The 19,295-nt window shown below is 44.6% G+C and overlaps 1 protein-coding gene across 2 annotated transcripts in view; it reads left to right on the top strand.

The window, feature by feature from the left end:
• The first annotated feature begins 892 nt into the window (after positions 1-892).
• Positions 893-19,295, top strand: part of TUBGCP5 (tubulin gamma complex associated protein 5) — a 38,798-nt gene continuing 20,395 nt past the window's right edge. Inside the window, exons 1-9 of one of the 2 annotated variants that reach the window (XM_053658920.1) lie at positions 893-1,053; positions 5,175-5,228; positions 5,323-5,431; positions 6,079-6,175; positions 6,566-6,645; positions 7,255-7,390; positions 13,178-13,292; positions 17,111-17,200; positions 18,740-18,833. In XM_053658920.1, coding sequence (XP_053514895.1) covers positions 908-1,053; positions 5,175-5,228; positions 5,323-5,431; positions 6,079-6,175; positions 6,566-6,645; positions 7,255-7,390; positions 13,178-13,292; positions 17,111-17,200; positions 18,740-18,833 — 921 coding nt within the window. In that variant the 5' untranslated portion in view covers positions 893-907. Of the gene's footprint in view, positions 1,054-5,174; positions 5,229-5,322; positions 5,432-6,078; positions 6,176-6,565; positions 6,646-7,254; positions 7,391-13,174; positions 13,293-17,110; positions 17,201-18,739; positions 18,834-19,295 lie in introns of both variants that reach the window. The other variant, XM_053658919.1, reaches the window with a different exon arrangement.

Here is a 19,295-nt window from a genome sequence, read left to right as displayed (position 1 = left end):
GCTGTAATTCACAACATTCCATAACTATAGGAATGCAATGTAATAAACCACAGGAAAACCTAAAAGATCCGTAAAAGAAAAACTATAGAAGTCTATGTAACAAGCTTCTGAATGGTTATGAGCAATATTAAACAGAAACAGGTTAGAGCCTGGCTGGTGTGGCTCAGTGGATTGAGTGCTGGCCTATGAACCGAAGGGGCCAGGTTTGGATTCCCAGTCAGGCCATTGGCCTGGGTTGTACGCCAGGTCCCCGGTCGGTGGGGAGGGAGGCGCAAGAGGCAACCACGCTTTGATGTTTCTCTCTCTCTTCCTCCCTCCCTTCCTCTCTCTAAAAATAAATAAATAAATAAATAAAATCAAAATAAAAAATTTAAAACCTTAAAAGAAACAGGTTAGAGGTAGCGTTTTAATCAGGAACGAAGAGGCAGGTTTGTCTCCTGGGGGGAAATCAAGTCCTCCCGAGTTGCTGACAACCGCTGCAGTGCAGACCACGCCGCATGGACCGTGCAGACAGACACGGTAAACTGAGAGATAACTAGAGACCACCTTCTGAAGGACGAACAAGCTTAGAGAAGGACGGACAACTGCTCTATTCTGGTACCTGAAAAGGCAGGTGCACATAGGAACACTGAATGACAACTAACCGGCTGCTCTGAAAACATCAGAAGCTAAAATCATCAACCAAGGTTTTATTCCGATGTACAAAACCACCTAACTCCTAAAGCTACCCACGGAAGACTGGAAAACGCACACCGCACCCACCAACCAGATTCGACTCTCGCCTCAGGGTGGCGGGAGCTCGAGTTCTTGCGAGAACTGCCTCCTCTTCGTCCTCACGCGCAATGCAGACGGGGGCGCGAACTCTCGCGAGAGTGGCTCAGACTTGGCGCCCGGGAGGCGGGGAAACATGGCGCGGCTGGGCCCAACCTGGAGCCGGCTGGACCGGCAAGAGGAGCGCGATGTGCGGGAGCTCGTGCGCCACGTGGCAGGCCTCCGGGATGAGGCGGACCCCAATTTCCAGCTCTGTCTGAACTTCGCCTGGTCCAACTTCAGGTGTGAGGTGTGGCGGTGGGCGGGGCCAGGAAGGGGTCGGGCAGGGTCAGCACAGGGTCAGCACCAGGGTCGGACTGGTGCCCGCGGGGCCCGGTCGCCGGCGACACAAGCCTGTCGAGACGGGCTGCAGGTCTTGCGGGACCTGAGTCTGCCCTGTAGGCGTCCCCCGCTGCACCCAGTGCCGCACACAACGCAGCACGCGCTTTTGAATGGATGGGCCAGTGAGGTTTAGGGCAAAGTAATGGTCGCGCCTGGTTTAAAACGGCGATATCAGGGCGCCGTGTCCCCGCTGGGGTCGCTCCAGGCCGTTCACTCCTGGGTCTCCTTTTTACTTCCGCGGAGGGTTGAGCACGACACGAGGGTCACTTGTGTGTGGCGGACTGCCGCCTCCTGCCCCTCACTCCAGCCCGGAGGCCCGTCCCACCATGGGGATTTGTTTGGGTCATTTCTCATTCCAACATCTGGAACAGTTACTGCCATGTAGTAACGAAGCTGCCCATATTACCTCTAGTGCAATCCCGAGATTGACGGTACGTAGTTAGATACTTAGGTGAAGTGGGAGCTCCTATTTTTATTTATGGACGATGAAAATTAGACAGCACTGTTAATTACCTGTAATGGAATTTTACTACTAAAAGTATGTTAGTTGGCCTTAATACTCTAACCGTGTAATTTCAGTAGAAATCTTGAGGACTAAACAGTTTTTCCAAATGAGTAATCTTGAGTTTCAGCCTTAATGATAATATATAAAGTGCCTACTTGGTTTGCAAAGACTAGCCACTGAGGTAAAAGCCCGCCAAGTTTCTGAAATAATAAACTCAGTTTTTAGGTGTAACATAAATACTACAATGTGTGAATGGGTCAGATAAAAGGATGCTTTTCCTACCGATTGAATGAATTATTTTTCCTTTTTAAGATTTGCTCTGTTTTTTTTTTTTTTTTTTAAGATTTTACTTATTTATTTTTAGACAGGGGAAGGGATGGAGAAAGAGGGAGGGAGACATCCACGTATGGTTGTCTCTCGCGTGCCGCCTACTGGGGACCTGGCGCACAACTCAGACGTGTGCCCAGATGGGAAATTGAACCAACAAGCCTTTGGTTTTTGCAGGCCACCACTCAATCCACTGAGCTATACCACCCAGGGCTTCCTTTTTAAGATTTTCTTTTTATTTTTTTATAATTCACTTAGTTGGGCTGACATTGGTTAATAAAATTATATAGGCTTCTACAATACATCATCTGTCTACTGTATGTGTTCACCACCCCAAGTCGAGTCTCCTTCGATCTCCACTTGTCCCCCAGTTCCCTCTTCTACCTCCACCTTTATTTTTATTTTTCTGTTACAGTTGACATTCAATATTATTTTGTATTAATTTCAATTGTACAGCATAGTGCAGGGGTGTCAAATTCATTTTCACTGGGGGCCACATCAGCCTTGCAGTTGACTTCAAAGGGCCGAAATAATTTTAGGACTTTATAAATGTAACTACTCCTGAACTGTTAAGGAGTTGAAATTACATTCAGCCCTTTGAAGGCAACCACAAGGCTGGTGTGGCTCCCTGTGAAAATGAGCTTGACACCCTTGGCGTAGAGGTTAGATATTTATATAATTTAAGCAGTGACCTTCCTATACGTTTAGCACCCACCTGGCACCATGTGCAGATATTACAATATTATTGACTCTATTTCCTATGCTGTACTTTACATCCCTGTGACTTTTGTAACTGTCAGTTTTGCTGCTTAATCCCTCACCTTTGTCACCCAGTCTCCCCACCCTGTCCCCTCTGGCAGACATCAGCTTTTTCTGTGTCTGTGAGTTTATTTCTGTTTTGTGTGTTTATTTTGTTCTTTAGGTTCCACATATAAGTGAAATGGTATGGCATTGGTTTTTCTCTGACTGACTTTTTTACTTTGCATGATACCTTCCATGTCCATCCCTGTTGTCAAGTGGTAAGATTTAATTTTTGAAAAAAATTTTATTTTATTTATATTTTAGAGAGAGAGAGAGAGAAGGGAAAAGAAAGAAACACCAATTTGGTGTTACACTTATCAATTATTCATTGGTTGCTTCTTGTACGTGCCCTAACAGGGGATTGAACCCAAAACCTGGGCATGACCAGGAAGGTGCTCTAACAAACTGAGTTACCCAGCCAGGGCAAGATTTCATTCTGTTTTATGGCTGAGTCATAGTCCACTGTGTGTCTGTACCACATCTTTTTTCCTCAGTCATCTATTAGTGGGCATTTGGGTCGCTTTTATAGCTTGGCTATTGTAAAGAGCTCTGCAAAGACAGAAATTTAACTGCTGTACCCCAAATAATTTCTCTATTGACCTTTCTAAATGGCAGGAAGTGGACAGACATCATTTCAGGGTTTGGAAAGACACTGAAAATTACCATCTCCTTCTACACATTGAGAAACTAAATACATTATAATAGTTAAAGTACTGTTCCCATCGGACATTTAGAGGATAGAATTAATGTTATCTGGTAGTATAATTGACTTCTTTTAAATACAGATTGTTGGCTCTGATAGTGAAACATGGACAAGAGTCATTGTGCTCTACTGTAATTTTATGAACCTTTAATCCATCAGAAAAATGAACAATTTTTTTTTGGTTTTTAAAAATGGCAGCCATGTTATAAGCCTTAGAAATTCAGAAATAGGTGAGATAGTCTTTGTCCTTAAAGGAGAGAGAAACCGAAGCTAATCACATATGATCTAGAATAGGCCTTCCTTTTTTTTTAAAGGATTTTTATTTATTTATTTTTAGAGAGAGGAATGGAGGGAGGGAGAGTGAAACATCAGTGTGTGCTTGTGTCTCAGGCGCCCCCCTACTGGGGATTTGGCCAGCAAGTTAGGCAGGTGCCCTGAGTGAGAATTGAACCAGCTACCCTTTGGTTTGCAGGCTGGCGGTCAATCCACTGAACCACACCAGCTGGGGCCGGAATAGGCCTTCTTAACACGTGGACCTGAAGATAGAATTCGTGTGTTACAAATGTGGATGAGAAAAAATTTACACCTACCTCTAACTAAAAACTAACATTTCTTTCAATTATGAGTGAAAGCAACAAGCAATATTAGCTTACCTATGAGTGTATGACCAGTAGGAATCACATATTTAACATCTTATTTTAGTTGTAGGTTTATCTACATATTGTTTATGTCACTTTAACGTTAGGTATGGACCCACTGCTAGACCTTGTTCCTTCATACTTTAATAAAGAAATGCCTTGCCCTGGCCAGTGTGGTTCAGTTGGTTGGAGCATCGTCTGATACACCAGAGGGTCGGTGGGTTCCATCCCCCATTAGGTTCTGGGTTCAGTCCCTGGTCGGGACACATACAAGAGATAACCAATTGGTATGTGTAGTGTCTGTCTGTCTGTCTCTCCCCCACTCCCCCTTCCTGAATTCAATGAAAAAATGTCCTTGGGTGAGCATTAAAGAAAAAAAGGGAATGTCTCATTGTATCACACACTTTTAGGAACACTTCACAACTGTATATCACTATTTTCAGTTACCTTTGTATATTTCATTTTGCAGTTTAAAAATCATTCTGCCCTGGCCGGTGTGACTCATGACTCAGCGTACTGAGCACTGGCCTGTGAACAGAAGGGTCATCAGCATGATTCCCAGTCAGGGCAAGCCCCTGGCAGGCCCCTGGTTGGGGGTGTGCAAGAGGCAACCAAATGATGTTTCTCTTGCACATTGATGTTTCTGTCCCTCTCTTTCTCCCCTCCCCTCTCTCTGAAAATATATAAATAAAATCTTTTAAAAAATTCTGAGAGGGGGTCTTACCTTCACTGGGCTCCCTATAGCATAAAAAGATTAGGTACCCCGATACAGGATTTGCTGTGTTGGGCTCAGACACAGGGCATTGTGGGAAGACAGAGGAGCCAGAGGACAGGGTGGGGCGGCTCACGAGGACCTGTGTCCTACTGGAAGGAGCCTGAGCCCTCTCAGATGTCGAGGTTGTTCCCTGCATGGGGAGGGGATACAGCAACAAAGGTGTGCTTGTTTGTGTCACCGAGTGTAGGGTGTGTCTGGGATACGGAGGTCAGTGATGCTCATCTGCTTATCGAGGTGACAGGGTTGATGTAAGAATTGCATTTTATCTTCTAGATTCCATCGTTTCTTGGATGTGAACAGTCACAAAGTAGAAAAGACGATAGAAGGGTAAGTTGATTTCATATATATATGTCTGTACATGTAGATCTTTTCATTCATATAACTTTATGACCGTCCGTTGACTTTCAAAAATATATTTTAGAATTTATGAAAAATTCATCATTCATTCCGATCTCGGTAAAGCTGCTAGTTGGAAGAGATTAACTGAGGAATTTCTCAATGCGTCACTTCCGAGCACAAAGGAGAGAAAGGTAGGCATTATAAAGTGGTGAGATCTCTTGTGAATTTTACCATTTCCAGTCTGACTGTTGACAGCTCGTTTCTGCCAGTGAAACGTTCATTGTTCATTCTCTAGTGAAACATTCATTGTTCATTCTCTTAGTTCATTCTCTTAGTATGTTCGCTGGCTAGAGCAGAATACCCTGGAAACTGACCTAAGTGTTGCCTGAAATCTGCAACACTCAGATTGTAGCTCAGGCTTGAGGAGAATGAAAAAGCTCTTGGTTAATCATTTCAGCCCCAGCCTACTAGGAAAATTGAGACCTGAGATTGGCATGTATAATAGCACTATCTGGCTATCTTTAGTGTTGTTTCTTAATTTTTATTTTATTTTAAAAATATTTTATTTATTCATTTTTAGAGAGAGGGGAGGGAAGGGAGAAAGAGAGGAAGAGAAGCATCAGTGTGTGGTTGCTTCTTACATGGCCCCTACTGGGGACCTGACCTGCAACGCAGACATGTGTCCTGACTGGAAATCTAACCAGTGACCCTTTGGTTCTCAGGCCCGTGCTCAATCCATTGAGCTGCACCAGCCAAGGATTACCCTTTCTTTACCCAAACTAGTCTTAAAAGCTCTTAGCAACCTCAGTGGCTCACGTTCTTTACTTTTGTTTTCAAGACAGATGCGCACTACTCCATCCTGTCCCTTCTTCTTTGCCTGTCTGATTCTCCTTCAAACTGCAGTTATGTGGAAACACCGAGAGAAAAAGAAGTGGGTATGTTATCAGATGCCTTAGTGTGCAAAATAAAAGAGAACTTAGTTTCACTGCTTAATCATTAGACATTGAAATTTTATAAAACCTTGTAAAAACTATGAAACTAAAATATTTCTGTTGCCTTGCATACACTTGCAATTGCAAATTTTCATTTAAAATATAAATTCTGGCTTTGGAAGTTGCACTACTTTTGATGATACTCATATGCAAAGAAAACTTACATTTGAAGATAAAGAAATTCAAAGTATATTGGAATCATATCCCAAGTGCAGCTTATTTTGAGTGTTGGAAATAAGCTGCACTTATTTTGAGTGCAGCTTATTTCTTACAGTTTTGCATATATTCACACATAGTTGGTAACGCCGATGAGATTCTTCTGTTACATTTTAGAAAAGAAAGACGATTTTGACTGGGGCAAATACTTGATGGAAGGTGAAGAGATTGACCTTAGTCCAAATGCAGACACACCGGTAAGTGGCAGTAGTTTTGCTATTGAAAAAATATATATTCCAAGTGATGTAGATGACTTCTGTGTGTCCTCTGTCCTGCAGCAAGTCAAGTCGGCTGAAATAGAAACATTGTTCACTGAACAGAGTAACTTTTTAAAAAGACTTTATTTATTTATTTACTTATTTATTTTTAGAGAGAGGGGAAGGGAGGGAGATAGAGAGAAACATCAGTCTGTGCTTGTCTCTCACACTCCCCCTGCTGGGGACCTGGCCCGCAACCCAGGCATTTGCCCTGAGTGGAAATCGAACTGGGCACTCTTTGGTTTGCAGGCCAGCTCTCAATCCACTAGCCACGCCAGCCAAGGCCAGCATAGTTTCTTATGGAAGATTTATTAAGGTCGCACATCAAAGCATTAGTATTGGGGAGCTGAACAGAATGCATATACTTAAAGTATCCTTTGAGGAGCTGTGAGTGTTGGGATTTCTCCCACCAGGAATAATCTCATCCTGTATGGTGACTTTCCAGATACTCAGAAGAAGTTTCATTCGGTATAGTTGACTGCTTTTCTTCTGAAATTTTCCTGATCTCTTACTATAAATAGCTTCTGGTGTATTTCCTCTTCTAACCAGAACTGGTCTGAAGAAAGTGAGGACGAAGATGATCAGCAGCCCTTGAGCAGAGAGGACTCTGGGATTCAGGTGGATCGGACACCTTTAGAAGAGCAGGATCAGCACAGAAAACCAGGGCCGCGTGCTGGCTGGAAAGGTACTGTGGTCATGGATGCTCGCATCTGTTGTTGGTGGTTTTTTTAAAGATTTTTTTTTTATTTTAGAGAGGGGGAGGGAGAGACACATTGCTAGGTTGCCCTCACATGCTGTCAGCCAGGTATCTGGCCTGCAACCCAGTCCAAGGCATGTGCCCTGACTGGGAATCGAACTGGCGACCTTTCTGTTTGTGGGATGACACTCAGTCCACTGAGCCACGCCAGCCAGGACTGTTTTAGTTTTGTTTTTTTGTTGGAGAAGGATTGCCTTTGCTGAGGTTGGTAACTAAAAGGAAAAGATCTATACCATTCAATTTTCAATTTAGATGTCTGCCTTTTCAGTTTGTAGTGAAGAACTATGAATTGGTAGAATCTAGAAAGAGCTGTAAGCAACCTGATAGATTAGGTCATTGAGTCCACTTCTCATTTTGTACATAAGGAAAGAAGGCCTGGTTACAGTGTTTTCCCATGGCCACACAGCCGTGACATGCACCCCAGCTGCTGGGGTTGATGACCAGGCCCTATGCAGTGGACTTGAACCTCGCCAAGTGGACATAGCGTCAATGAAGCTGATTTTAGCATCCTGATGATCTGGTCTCCTTTTTCCTTTTCTTCTGTTCTACTTCTTGATGTGGACCTTTGGGGCCACGTGTGGCATCATCCTCGCACAGCCCAGCACTGACATTGGGGTGTTCAGGGCCTTGCATTGATTTCCTCTCCGCGGGCCTTTTGTGTTCGCCGCATCCCCAGTTGCAGGCACCAGTGCCTGTGTTCTCATGCGTTCATTGCTTGTGCAACACGTTGCAGTGGTCGGCAGGCTCTGGTTTTAGGTTGCAGGCAGGGGTGATGCAGCGTGGAACCTTGGGCCTGTTCTCTGCATAGAAGAGACCAGGTGAAGTCCTGGTCTGGGCGAAATCCGCTTGCATCGCCCCGTGAACATTTGCTCTGCTCCCCACAGCCGTTGTGGAGGATTCGGCCCTTTGCAACCGCACGTTCTGTTAGTGGTCCCTGTGACCCGTTACAACATATTGACCGCTTTGCTTGCTTTTTGCCTTTTGCTTTCTGCCCAACCTCAGTCTTCAGACTTGTTTGGATATCTAGATATATTACCTAGGTTTTAGACATTGTGATTACCTTTTCTTAGTCACCTGAGTATTAATATTTTGCAGGATACCCTTTGATGTCATTTTTGAAGATTTCAAACCTGTGAATTTTTCATGGTGTTGATTATTATTTGGGTCTTGATAATTTTGTTTACAAAAACATTCTATTTGCTTTTTTTTAACAGCCTAGGGTTAGGTCCTCAGCGCCCAGCAGGCGCACTGCTACGCACAGAGTGAGGTTAAAGGTCCTGCTTGCTTTCTTCGTATCCTGGGCCAGTTTTCCCAGCAACATCTGTTGAGCAGTGCCTGCTTCCCATGTTGCTCCGGGCTTCTGCCATTGTCCTGTTTCAACATGTGGATTTATTTCTGTACCTTCCATTCTCTTTCTTTAATGTGTGTTGCCAAGGAGTGACTGCTTTTCTTCATGTGGCTTGGTAATATGTCTCAGCACATAGAAGGCAACTTTTCCCTCACCTCCTCTACTCTTTTCCAAAACCAGCCTAGCTCTCTCTTTCTTCCCTAGATATTTTAGAACCAGTATGATAAGTTCCATTTTGAAAATCCAGCTATAATTTTTATTGGGATGGTGTTGAATTTATGGGTTTGGCATAGGAGATATTTGACATCATCCCTATGAAAATACCTACATTTCTTTTAATTCTTTATGTCTTACTGGAGTTTAGAAATTTTTGTTATAAAGATCTTGAGTATCTGTTTGTTACTTTGTACAATATTAGCAGGTTGCTTTGTGAATGGTGTCGTTTTTGTTGTTTTTTTTTTGGAAATTCAGTTTTTTGTTTTTGTTTTTTGGGTTTTTTTTAAAGATTTTATTTTATTATTATTATTATTTTTTTAAGATTTTATTTTAGAGGGGAGGGGGAAGGGGGGGGGATTTTATTTTTTATTTCTTTAGAGTGGAAGGGAAGGAGAGAGGGAGAGAAACATCAATGTTTGGTTGCCTTTCGTGCGTCCCCTGCTGGGAACTGGCCTGCAGGGGACTGGCCTGCAACCCAGACATGTGCCCTGACTGGGAATCGAACCACGATCTTGTGGTTCGCAGGCCCGCACTCAATCCACTGAGCTACACCAGCCAGGGGTCGTTTTTATTTTTATTGCATCTGTAGACCACTGTTTTTTAAAAAATTGTTCTTATATCCAACTTTGTTGCTGAACTCTCATTTTAATTATAAAGGTTTGTTTATTCCATTAGGTTTTTTGGGTAGATCAGCATCTTTTGTCAGTATTGACAGTATTATCTCCTCCTGGTTTTCATATGTTGTCTTCTTCAAGGCTTGTTAACAGTCTCTGTGATCTGGCCAGTGCCCTGGTCTGCAGAGGAAGCGGGGGCAGTGAAGGGGCGGGTTTCATCCTAAGAGGTCATCTGCACGTGAAGTTCCTCCACGAAGTGCGATGGGCTTGGGTACAGGTTCTGCACATGTGGCCTTTATGAAATTGAGGCAATTTCATTCCTAGAAGTCAGTAATCACAAATAAATATTAAACTTTATCTAATTATATTCTTTTTTTAAAATTTTTTTATTGATTATGCTGTTACAGTTGTTCTATTCCCCCTTCATTCCCCTCCACCCTACCCCCCTTCCCCACCATTACCCCCCCTTTAGTTTATGACCATGTGTCTCAAGTCTTTTAGATTCTATATTTCCCATGCTATTCTTGCCCCCCCATCTATTTTCTATCTACTGTCTATGCTACTTATTTTCTGTACCTTCTGCCCCCATCTCCTCCTCCCACTCCCCTGCTGCTAACCCTCCTTGAGATCTTCATTTGTACGTTTCCACTCCTGATCTAGCTGTCCTTTTAGTTTGCTTTCATTTTAGGTGTGGTTGTTAATAACTGTGAGCTTGTTGTCCATTCACTGTTCATGTTTCTTTAACTTCTTTTTTCTTAGATAAGTTCCTTTAACATTTCATATAATAAGAGCTTGGTGATGATGAACTCCTTGAATTTGATCTTATCTGAGAAGCACCTTATCTGTCCTTCCATTCTAAATGAAAGTTTTGCTGGCTAGAGCAATCTTGGTTGTAGGTCTTTGGATTTCATGACTTGGAATACCTCTTTCCAGCCCCTTCTTGCCTGTAAGGTCTCTTTTGAGAAATCTGCTGACAGTCTGATGGGGACTCCTTTGTAGGTGACTGTCCCCTTAGCTCTTGCTGCTTCTAGGATTCTCTCCTTCATTTTAATTTTGGCTAATGTAATTATGATGTGCCTTGGTGTGTTCCTTCTTGGGTCCAACTTCTTTGGGACTCTCTGAGCTTCCTGGATTTCCTGGAAGTCTATTTCCTTTGCCAGATTGGGGAAATTCTCCTTTATTATTTGTTCAAATAAGTTTTCCACTGGTGGCTGTGCCTTTCCCCCTTCTGGTACCCCTATAATTTGCATGTTGGAGCGTTTAAAGATGTCCTGGAGGTTCCTAGGACTCTCCTCATTTCTTTGAATTCTTGCTTCCTGACTCTTTTCTGTTTGGCCATTATTTGCTTTCTTCTGTTCCACTCCATTGATTTGAGTCCCAGTTTCCTTTTCATCGCTATTGGATTGCTGTGCAATTCCATTCATTTCAATTAGTTTCACCTTCATATATTTGTCTAATTTGTGGCTATAATCAACCAGTTCTGTGAGCATCCTGATGACCAGTGTTTTAAACTGTGCGTCTGAGAGTTTTGCTATTTCTTCATCGCTTAGATCTATGGGCTCTGGAGCTTTGAGATCTTGCGACATTTTTGGTCTGTTCTGGCCCTTTAAGTGTGAGAAGCGGTGCCTTGGACTCCCAGGTCGCTGGGTTGTGACGCTGTATGTGGGGGCGGGGTCAGAGCAGGGAAATGGTGGCGCCCTCCACCGCTACTTGCCACGGGGACCACTGGGGCCCTGGTCCAACCGCCCACTCCCTCGTCTGTCCGCTCGCGCACAAATGGGCGACCACAGTCAACACACAGCACCGCTTCCCCGCTGTCTCCTTCGTGGTCGCTCACTAGGTCCAGCCCGTGCATCTGGATTCACGTGTCTGGATTCGCGCGTCTGGATTCCGCGCCTGGGTCCGTCCAACTGGAGTTCTCCTGTGCAACCCCTCACCAGCCGCTGGTTTCGCCCCTTACCGGTCAGGCTGAAGAATTTGTTGTGAACGGACTTCCGAAAAGTTCAATTTTCCGTGTTCTGGCTGTGTTTTCTGTTGCTAATATTTAGTTGTCTCTAAACTTGGTTGTGTGAGAAGGCACCGCACATCCACCTATGCCTCCATCTTGGTGGAAGTCCTAATTATATTCTTTATTTGGAAGATGACCCTATAATTTTTTCATTTACTCTATTTTTTTAAAGATTTTATTTATTTATTTTTAGGGAAAGGGGAAGGGAGGGAGAAAGAAGGGGAGAGAAACATCCATATGTGCTCGCTTCTCATGCGCCCCCTCCTGGGGACCTGGGCCACAACTCAGGCATGTGCCCCGGCTGGGAATTGAACCGGCGACCATTTGGTTTGCAGGCCAGTGCTCAATCCACTGAGCCACACTGGTCAGGGCCATTCTGTTATTCCCCCTTTTTTTTTTTTACTACATTATTGGATTGTATGAACTAGTTTTAAATTTTTTTTGTCAAATTTTCAATTACAGTTGATATTCAATATTATTTTCAGGTGTAGAGCATAATGGTTAGATACATAAATACTCTACAAAGTAACCCCACTGGTAAATCTTGAACAGGTCTGAAACCATACATCGTTATTACAGTGTTGCTGGCTATATTCCTTACTCTGTACTTTACATCCCCATGACTATTTTGTAACTACCAATTACTACTTAATCCTTTGGCCTTGTTCACCCAGTTCCCCAACCCCCTTCCCTTATGGTGACTAGCAGTCTCTTCTCTGTGTCTATGAGTGTATTTCTGTACTGTTCATTTATTTTGTTTTCTTCATTTCACATATAAGTGAAATCATATGGTATTTGTATTACTGACTACATTTAGCATAATAACTGTAAGGCACATCTATTTTGTCAAAAATGGTAAGATTTTTGTCCTTTTTATGCCCAAGTAATATTCCATTGCACACGCACACCATTTCTTTATCTAGGCAGCTATCTGTGGACACTGAGGTTGCTTCTGTATCTTAGCAGGTGAGTCTGTGTGCAGGCCCTTTAAGTGGGCGTCTTGGTTTCTGTCAGATCCCATTTCACCTGGATGGACAAAATCACCTGGATGGACGAAATCCCTGCTGGTTTTCACACACATTCGGCGGGGTCTCCTCTTTCTGGCTTTCTAGCACTGGGACCCCGGGCTGGAGAGCCTGCTGGGGGGCTGAGACTTCTCGCTCCTTAACGTATGGTTTTAAATGAATATTGTCAGCTGTTTTTTTTTTTTTTAAATTTCATTTATCCTTACATAGGGGACATGAGGGAGAGAAACATCAGTGTGTGGCTGCCTCTCGAGAGCCCCCTACTGGACCTGGTCCACAACTGAGGCATGTGCCTTGACTGGGAATCGAACCGGCAGGTCTCTGGTTCACAAGCCAGCATTCAGTCATTAGCCACAGCAGCCAGGCCAGTAGATGTTACTTTAAAGAGCCTTTTCCTATTAAATATTTGAATGGAGTCGAGTTCAGATACTGTTGCAAAGGTGATCCTGTTTTGTTGTTAGCGCATTGCATAACGTAACCACCATGTTAACTTTCCTCCAGCAGACGAGCCAGATGCCCGCAGCTGGCTGGAGCAGCACGTGGTCCGTCAGTACTGGACAGTGCGCAACCCGAGGTTTCCTCACAGCCTGCATTTGCACTCCAATTTGGCTGCTGTCTGGTAGGAGCCCAGGCTTTTGTTTCATGTGGTAACAGAATAAACTTTGGCTGGGGCCTGCCGGAGCTGAGTCCCTGGCAGGCATCCAGTTTGGGTCTAGGTTGGAACTGGCACAGTGAGGGTGCCTGGGGAAAGCCCGCCTCCCCTCCTGTGTCCTGCGGTGGCGAACGGAACCTTCCCCCGATGTGCCCACGTGTACGGAGTGGCGGTTGCCGGCTGCATGGTGCATGCTGGATGGGGCGCTGCTGCCTGGGGCCTCCAGCCTGAGTGGCCTCTGCTCTGCTGGTGTCCAGCAGAGGCTGGAGTGGTGACTGCCCTTGGGTGGTGGCAGATGTGTCCTAGTGGCTTCCAGTGACATGCTGTGGAATTGCGGGAGCTGATGAGAATGAGACATCATTGTCAGCAAGTTCTGCAAGTGTGGGCCCAGTGACACAGTGTCTGCAGTCACCGTCCTGAGCTCTGGCACCTGGGCCCTCGGGGAGGCCAGGACTTTGCAGCCAGGTGTGGGACGGGACTCCTACTGCACTCACGCTGCACAGGTCGCCAGTGTCGCGGCCTCTCTTCATAGGGACCCTGTTTCTTTCATGCAGTGAGGGCCTTAGAACTTTCCTCTGGGAGACCCATGTCGTGGGCCAGCATCACAAATGGGCCGCACAGACCCTGGCCGCTTTCCTGTGTCACAGGCTTGGCCCCTCAGCCGAGTGACGCCTTTGCTGCTGGGAACAGGGCTGGGCCCCTCCTGGGCACCGGGCGCACCGCCCTGCTGCCGCCTTCCTGGGCCCCTCCCTGCTCACTGCCCCCGGCTGTGCCGCACCCAGGCCTGTGCTGCAGGTCACCCTTTCTCACCACAGTGGACTGGGACCATCTAGTCGCCCACCACATGGGGACGGAGAGGGGCCACGTGCCTGATCAGCTCAGCAGAGGCCACTGTGGCATCTTTGCAAACTCAGAGACCAAAAGTGACCACACAGGATGGTCAGATATGAAAAGTTAGTGACTAAAAGCAGGTTGCGGAGGGTGGTCACACCCTGGCCTGGAATCTGCCCTGGCAAAGGTCAGTCTTCACCTAATGAAGCCTGTCTGCTGTGTTTGCACCTAAGATAAGCCACCTTTGGAATGTCACCTTTGGAATGTCAAAGTAATTTCCCTTTTCCTGAGGTACCTCACACCAGAGGGAGACCACAAATCCTCTCATCATTAGTATTTTTTAAACATTTTAAAATATTTTATTTATCTTTAGAGGAGAGAGGGAGAGAAATATCAATGTGCTTCTTGTGCGTCCCCTGTTGGGAACTGGCCTGCAACCCAGGCATGTGCCCTGACTGGGAATCGAACCACAGTTGTTTTGTTTGCAGGCCCGTGCTCAATCCACTGAGCTACACCAGCCAAGGCTCACTATTTTTTATGAAGATTTTATTTATTTTTAGAGAGAGGGGAAGGGCAGGAGAAAGGGAGAAAAACATCAATGTTTGGTTGCCCCTCATGAACCTCCCGCTGTGAAGCAGCCCTTCGTAGGCCTGCGCTACATCCACTGAGCTACACCTCCCAGGGTTAATCCCCTCTTTGTTAATGTTACCGTGTTCATTGTTGAGTGTCACCTATCCTGTCCACAGCTGTGTAAAAGAGGTACATGTCTGTCATTGCACTCTTTGTCCAGTGCTAGAGGTCCCCTCCTCCCCAGCCCAGACTGTCTGCTTTCGCCCCCCTCCCTAATTTCTAACCAGTGGATTTCATGCAGCCTACTTACTTCTTTTGTTTTGATTCTAATGTATAAAATATGGTACAGTGCTGGCTGGTGTAACTCAGTGCATTGAGTGTGGGCTGTGAACCAGGGGTCACCAGTTTGTTTCCCAGCCGGGGCACACGCCTGGGTTGTGGCCTCATCCGCAGTGGGGGCCGCATCAGTCAGCCACACATTGATGTTCCTCTCCCTCTCTTTCCCTCCCCCTTTCCCTCTCTCTAAAAATAATAAAATCTTAAAAAAATAAAATAAGGTACAACACTGCCATTTTCTGGAGCATTTTCTCGATCTGTTGAAGCTTGGCTTCCTGGCAACTGTTGTCAGTTTGAGATTCGGACGTTTCTTATGTTGACAGCACTGTGCCCACAGAGCCTGGACCTAACAGTGGACAGAAAGCAAGCCTCCCGTGAGTGGCCACCCCCCTCCCCTGCCCTCTCCCTTTGTGAGACAGCGCAGAAGCCCCTACGTGTCGCTGTACCAGGCCCGTGCAGTCACTAGACTGTCCCAGCCTGGGGATGGCTGGGTTCTGGGAGTCTGTCGTTATAGGCAAGAAATTTTTCTTGAAAGTGGACATGTATATGTGTCTTAAGTGTATGTGTAGATACATAATTTATTTTTATTTTTATCTATTGATTTTAGAGAGGAAGGGAGAGACAGAAAGAACCACTGATGTGCTGTTCCACTTAATGCATTCACTGGTTGCTTCTTGTATGTGCCCTGACTGGGGATCGAACCCACAACCTTGCTGTATTGAGATGATGCTCTAACCAACTGAGCTACCTGACCAGGCCTGTAGATGCACAGTTTTTGCTAGTGAGTGGGGAAATAAAAAAATTCACTGGACATCTGTCCTAAGTTCCCCCACAGAAAAAATTGTTCACAAAGACTTCTACGCTTCCCATGCAGCTGAGCTGTGCGTGAGGAACTGGCAGCATCTAGAAGCTCCTGGATGCTAGGAAGCAGCTCACATGCCACTCACAGAGATAGGAGTGGCTTCATTTTTTTCTCTCTCTCTTTTTTAGAGAGAGGTGAAAGAGGAAGAAACAGGGAGAGACACATCATTGTGTGGTTGCCTCTCATGCACCCCCTATTGGGGACCAGGCCTACAACCCAGGCATGTGCCCTGGCTGGGAATCGAACCAGTGACCCTTTGGTTCACAGGCTTGCAATCAATCCACTGGCCACAGCAACTGGGGCAAAGCAGCTTCATTTTCTATACAGAGCTTAATTCACCTTGACCTTGAGCAATGCCTCCATTTACAAATATCCAACCCAGCTCACACAGACGGAAACCCAGGACATGCTCACCACAGGATTATGTGCATCTCCTTGCCGTTAAACTGAGACAGAAATGCGTTCTCGGGCTGAAGAGGAAGTTTGGCTGGTGCCTGAGTAATAGACTCTAGAGACATGTCTGCTATTTGTCCTCCCTGCGGACAGCCTGAGCTGGCCCCTCCTGCTCCTGGCCCCTTCCCCGGGCCACGGGTAGTCCCAATGCAGTTTTTGTGGACCTTGGAGATATTAACCTGCAGCAACAGACTGGCTGGTAAAATAAAAAGTTTATGCTTCATTGGTCTGTCCTTTGGGGACAAAAAAACTTTGATGTTAATATTTGGTTTGATGTGTGATGTAAATCAAGTACTTGCCTGAAATTTAAACTTACTGTGTTTTTAACAATGTTAATTGAACAGTTTTCAATTATTTTATTTTTAAAAGGAAATTCTTGTTTTAATTGTAAGCTGTCTTTTGATTTTCAAAGGTATTGGATTGCTATAAGGCCATTTAGTTGATCTCCATTTCAGTGTACTTACTGTAAAAATACTATTGCCATTTTTGCAAAAAGAAAAAGATACATAGTTTAAGTGTTCACCTCAACCAGCAATAAACACAGCAGTGCCATCACTCGGAATCTTTTGGTTGACTTGGGAAAATGAGTAGGGCAGGGCATTGAGAGCAGGAGCTGTGCTCACTGGCTTACTGAGTGCTGGGTCAATTACCACTCAATTGCATGTTCCTTTGAGAAGTGATTTCACAAAAGGAGAAACCTTTTCACTGACACTAGATATTTTCTTTCTAATAGGGACCAACACTTGTACAGCAGTGACCCCTTGTACGTTCCAGAGGACAGAGTTTTTGTTACTGAGACACAGGTTATCCGGGAAACACTGTGGTAGGTCCTATCACGTGATCAATAGTATAGGTTGATTTATTTTTAGAGAGAGGAGGAGGAGGGAGAGAAGCATCACTGTGTGGGTGCCTCTCATGCATCCCCTACTGGGGACCGGGCCTGCAACTCAGGCATGTGTCCTAACCGGGAATTGAACTGGTGACCCTTTGCTTTGCAGTCCAGTGCTCAATCTACTGAGCCACACCAGGCAGGGATAGATGACTTTATTAGTGGTGTAAAAAAAAAAGTGTCTAGGTGTGAACCCTAGCAGTTCCCAGTGGGCACCCAAATTGCACTGGGGCCTCAGGAAGCCCAAACTTGATTTTCCACCGTGGTGATTGAGATTTTGATGCGTTTCTTCTCTTTCATTTCGAATAGCTTAATATACAGGGTCTGCCAGAAGTAAGACCTGCTTGATTGTGGGTGGTTGGTAGGGTAATAATATGGGTATACTAATTTACAGTTTTTATTTGAACATTTCACCTAAAATGTCCTAGGGTGTGCTTGAGTGCGATATTGTTATGTTACGGAATGACATGCTTATGATTTTATAGTAAAAAGGGGCATTATTTGTGCTGGACCCTGTGTACATGTCTAACTAGATTACACCATCACTTAGCTAATGTCTGAGTTTGAAACAAGGCTCATTGTGTGCTGCCTGCTGCTTGTAATAGGCAGAGCGTCCCAGGGGCAGTCAGCCTGCACCCTGGCCCTGGGAACCAGGAAGCTAAGACATGAGAGTGTGTTCCCACAGAAGGACAGTGAGCAGTGCCACCCATTGAGCTGTCACTCAGAGCTCCTGGTTCCGGTCCCCTCTGCCCGGAAGTGTAATGTTGGCATTCTTTTTTTTTTTTTTAAGATAATATTTTTAAAAGATTTTTACCTATTTATTTTGAGAGAGAGGGGAAGAGAGGGAGAGAAACATCAATGTGTGGTTGCCTCTCCCACGCCCCCTGCTGGGGACCTGGCCCACAACCCAGGAATGTGCCCTGACTGGGAATCAAACCAACAACCCTTTGGTTTCCAGGCTGGCACTCAGTCCACTGAGCCACACCAGCCAGGGTTAATATTGAAATTCTTAAAACCAGGAAGGTCTGTTCGACCACCTCTTGTGGGAGGGAATGCTTTGACAATGCCGTTTGAACTTCACTCTGAGATGATACTGAAATGTCTTGAGTGTTAAAGTAATCAGATGAAGAGTGTGATGTCTTCAGTTTTCTAGTTACCTGACTTCTCTGCTCTGCTGAAGTCTGAGTCTTTTATTAAAAATTCTTAATCAGCCGTGGCTGGTGTAGCTCGTGGATTGAGCTTGGGGCTTCAAACCTGAGGATTGCGGTTCGATTCCCAGTCAGAACGCATGCCTGGGTTGCAGACCAGTTCCCAGCAGGGACACGGAAGAGGCAACCATACATTGATATTTCTCTCCTTCCCTTCCCCTCTAAAGATAAGTAAATAAGATTTAAAAAAAATTTTTTTTAATCATTACTCCAGCAAACATTTTTCTGTACTTAAAGTACATTTAAATTTCTTATTTCATTTCAGGTTACTCTCAGGAGTCAAAAAGCTCTTTATCTTTCAGTTGATAGATGGGAAGGTAACCGTGAGGAACGATATTACAGTCACCCATTTGACCCATGTAAGTTAACTGTGTAAATGATAATTAAATAATGGGATTTGTGAAAACAGTACATGCATAACTTTAGAACATTTTTCAATATTAAAACTACCAAATATATCTTAAGATCCAAAAGGCAAAATTAATTTGTGTATCTTAACAGTGCTTAGAGAATTCTTTAGTGTTGTTGTAATGTTATGTTTAATTTAAATTTGTGTTTTCTTCTTTTTATTTGTCATTATATATTGGGAAAGCTGTGTGCTGTAAATTTTTCGCATATAGTACATTTATCTGAAATGTAGCTTTAAAAAGTATAAGCCTTGAAAAAATACAAGAAAAAAATGAGGTTATTACAATCAAATAAAAAAGTAAAAGCCTCAATTCCATATTCTGTAGATATTAACGTTCACACTACCTTTTGGATCTAAAACTAAGTATTTGTCTTATTACTTTGTCAAGTAAGCATACTGTTCAGAACTGTTA

Source organism: Artibeus jamaicensis, unplaced genomic scaffold (genome assembly GCF_021234435.1).
Source record: "Artibeus jamaicensis isolate MK-2021 breed Jamaican fruit bat unplaced genomic scaffold, CSHL_Jam_final scaffold_612, whole genome shotgun sequence".
In the NCBI taxonomy this organism is placed as follows: domain Eukaryota; kingdom Metazoa; phylum Chordata; class Mammalia; order Chiroptera; family Phyllostomidae; genus Artibeus; species Artibeus jamaicensis.
This window is presented reverse-complemented; position numbering and strand designations above follow the sequence as displayed.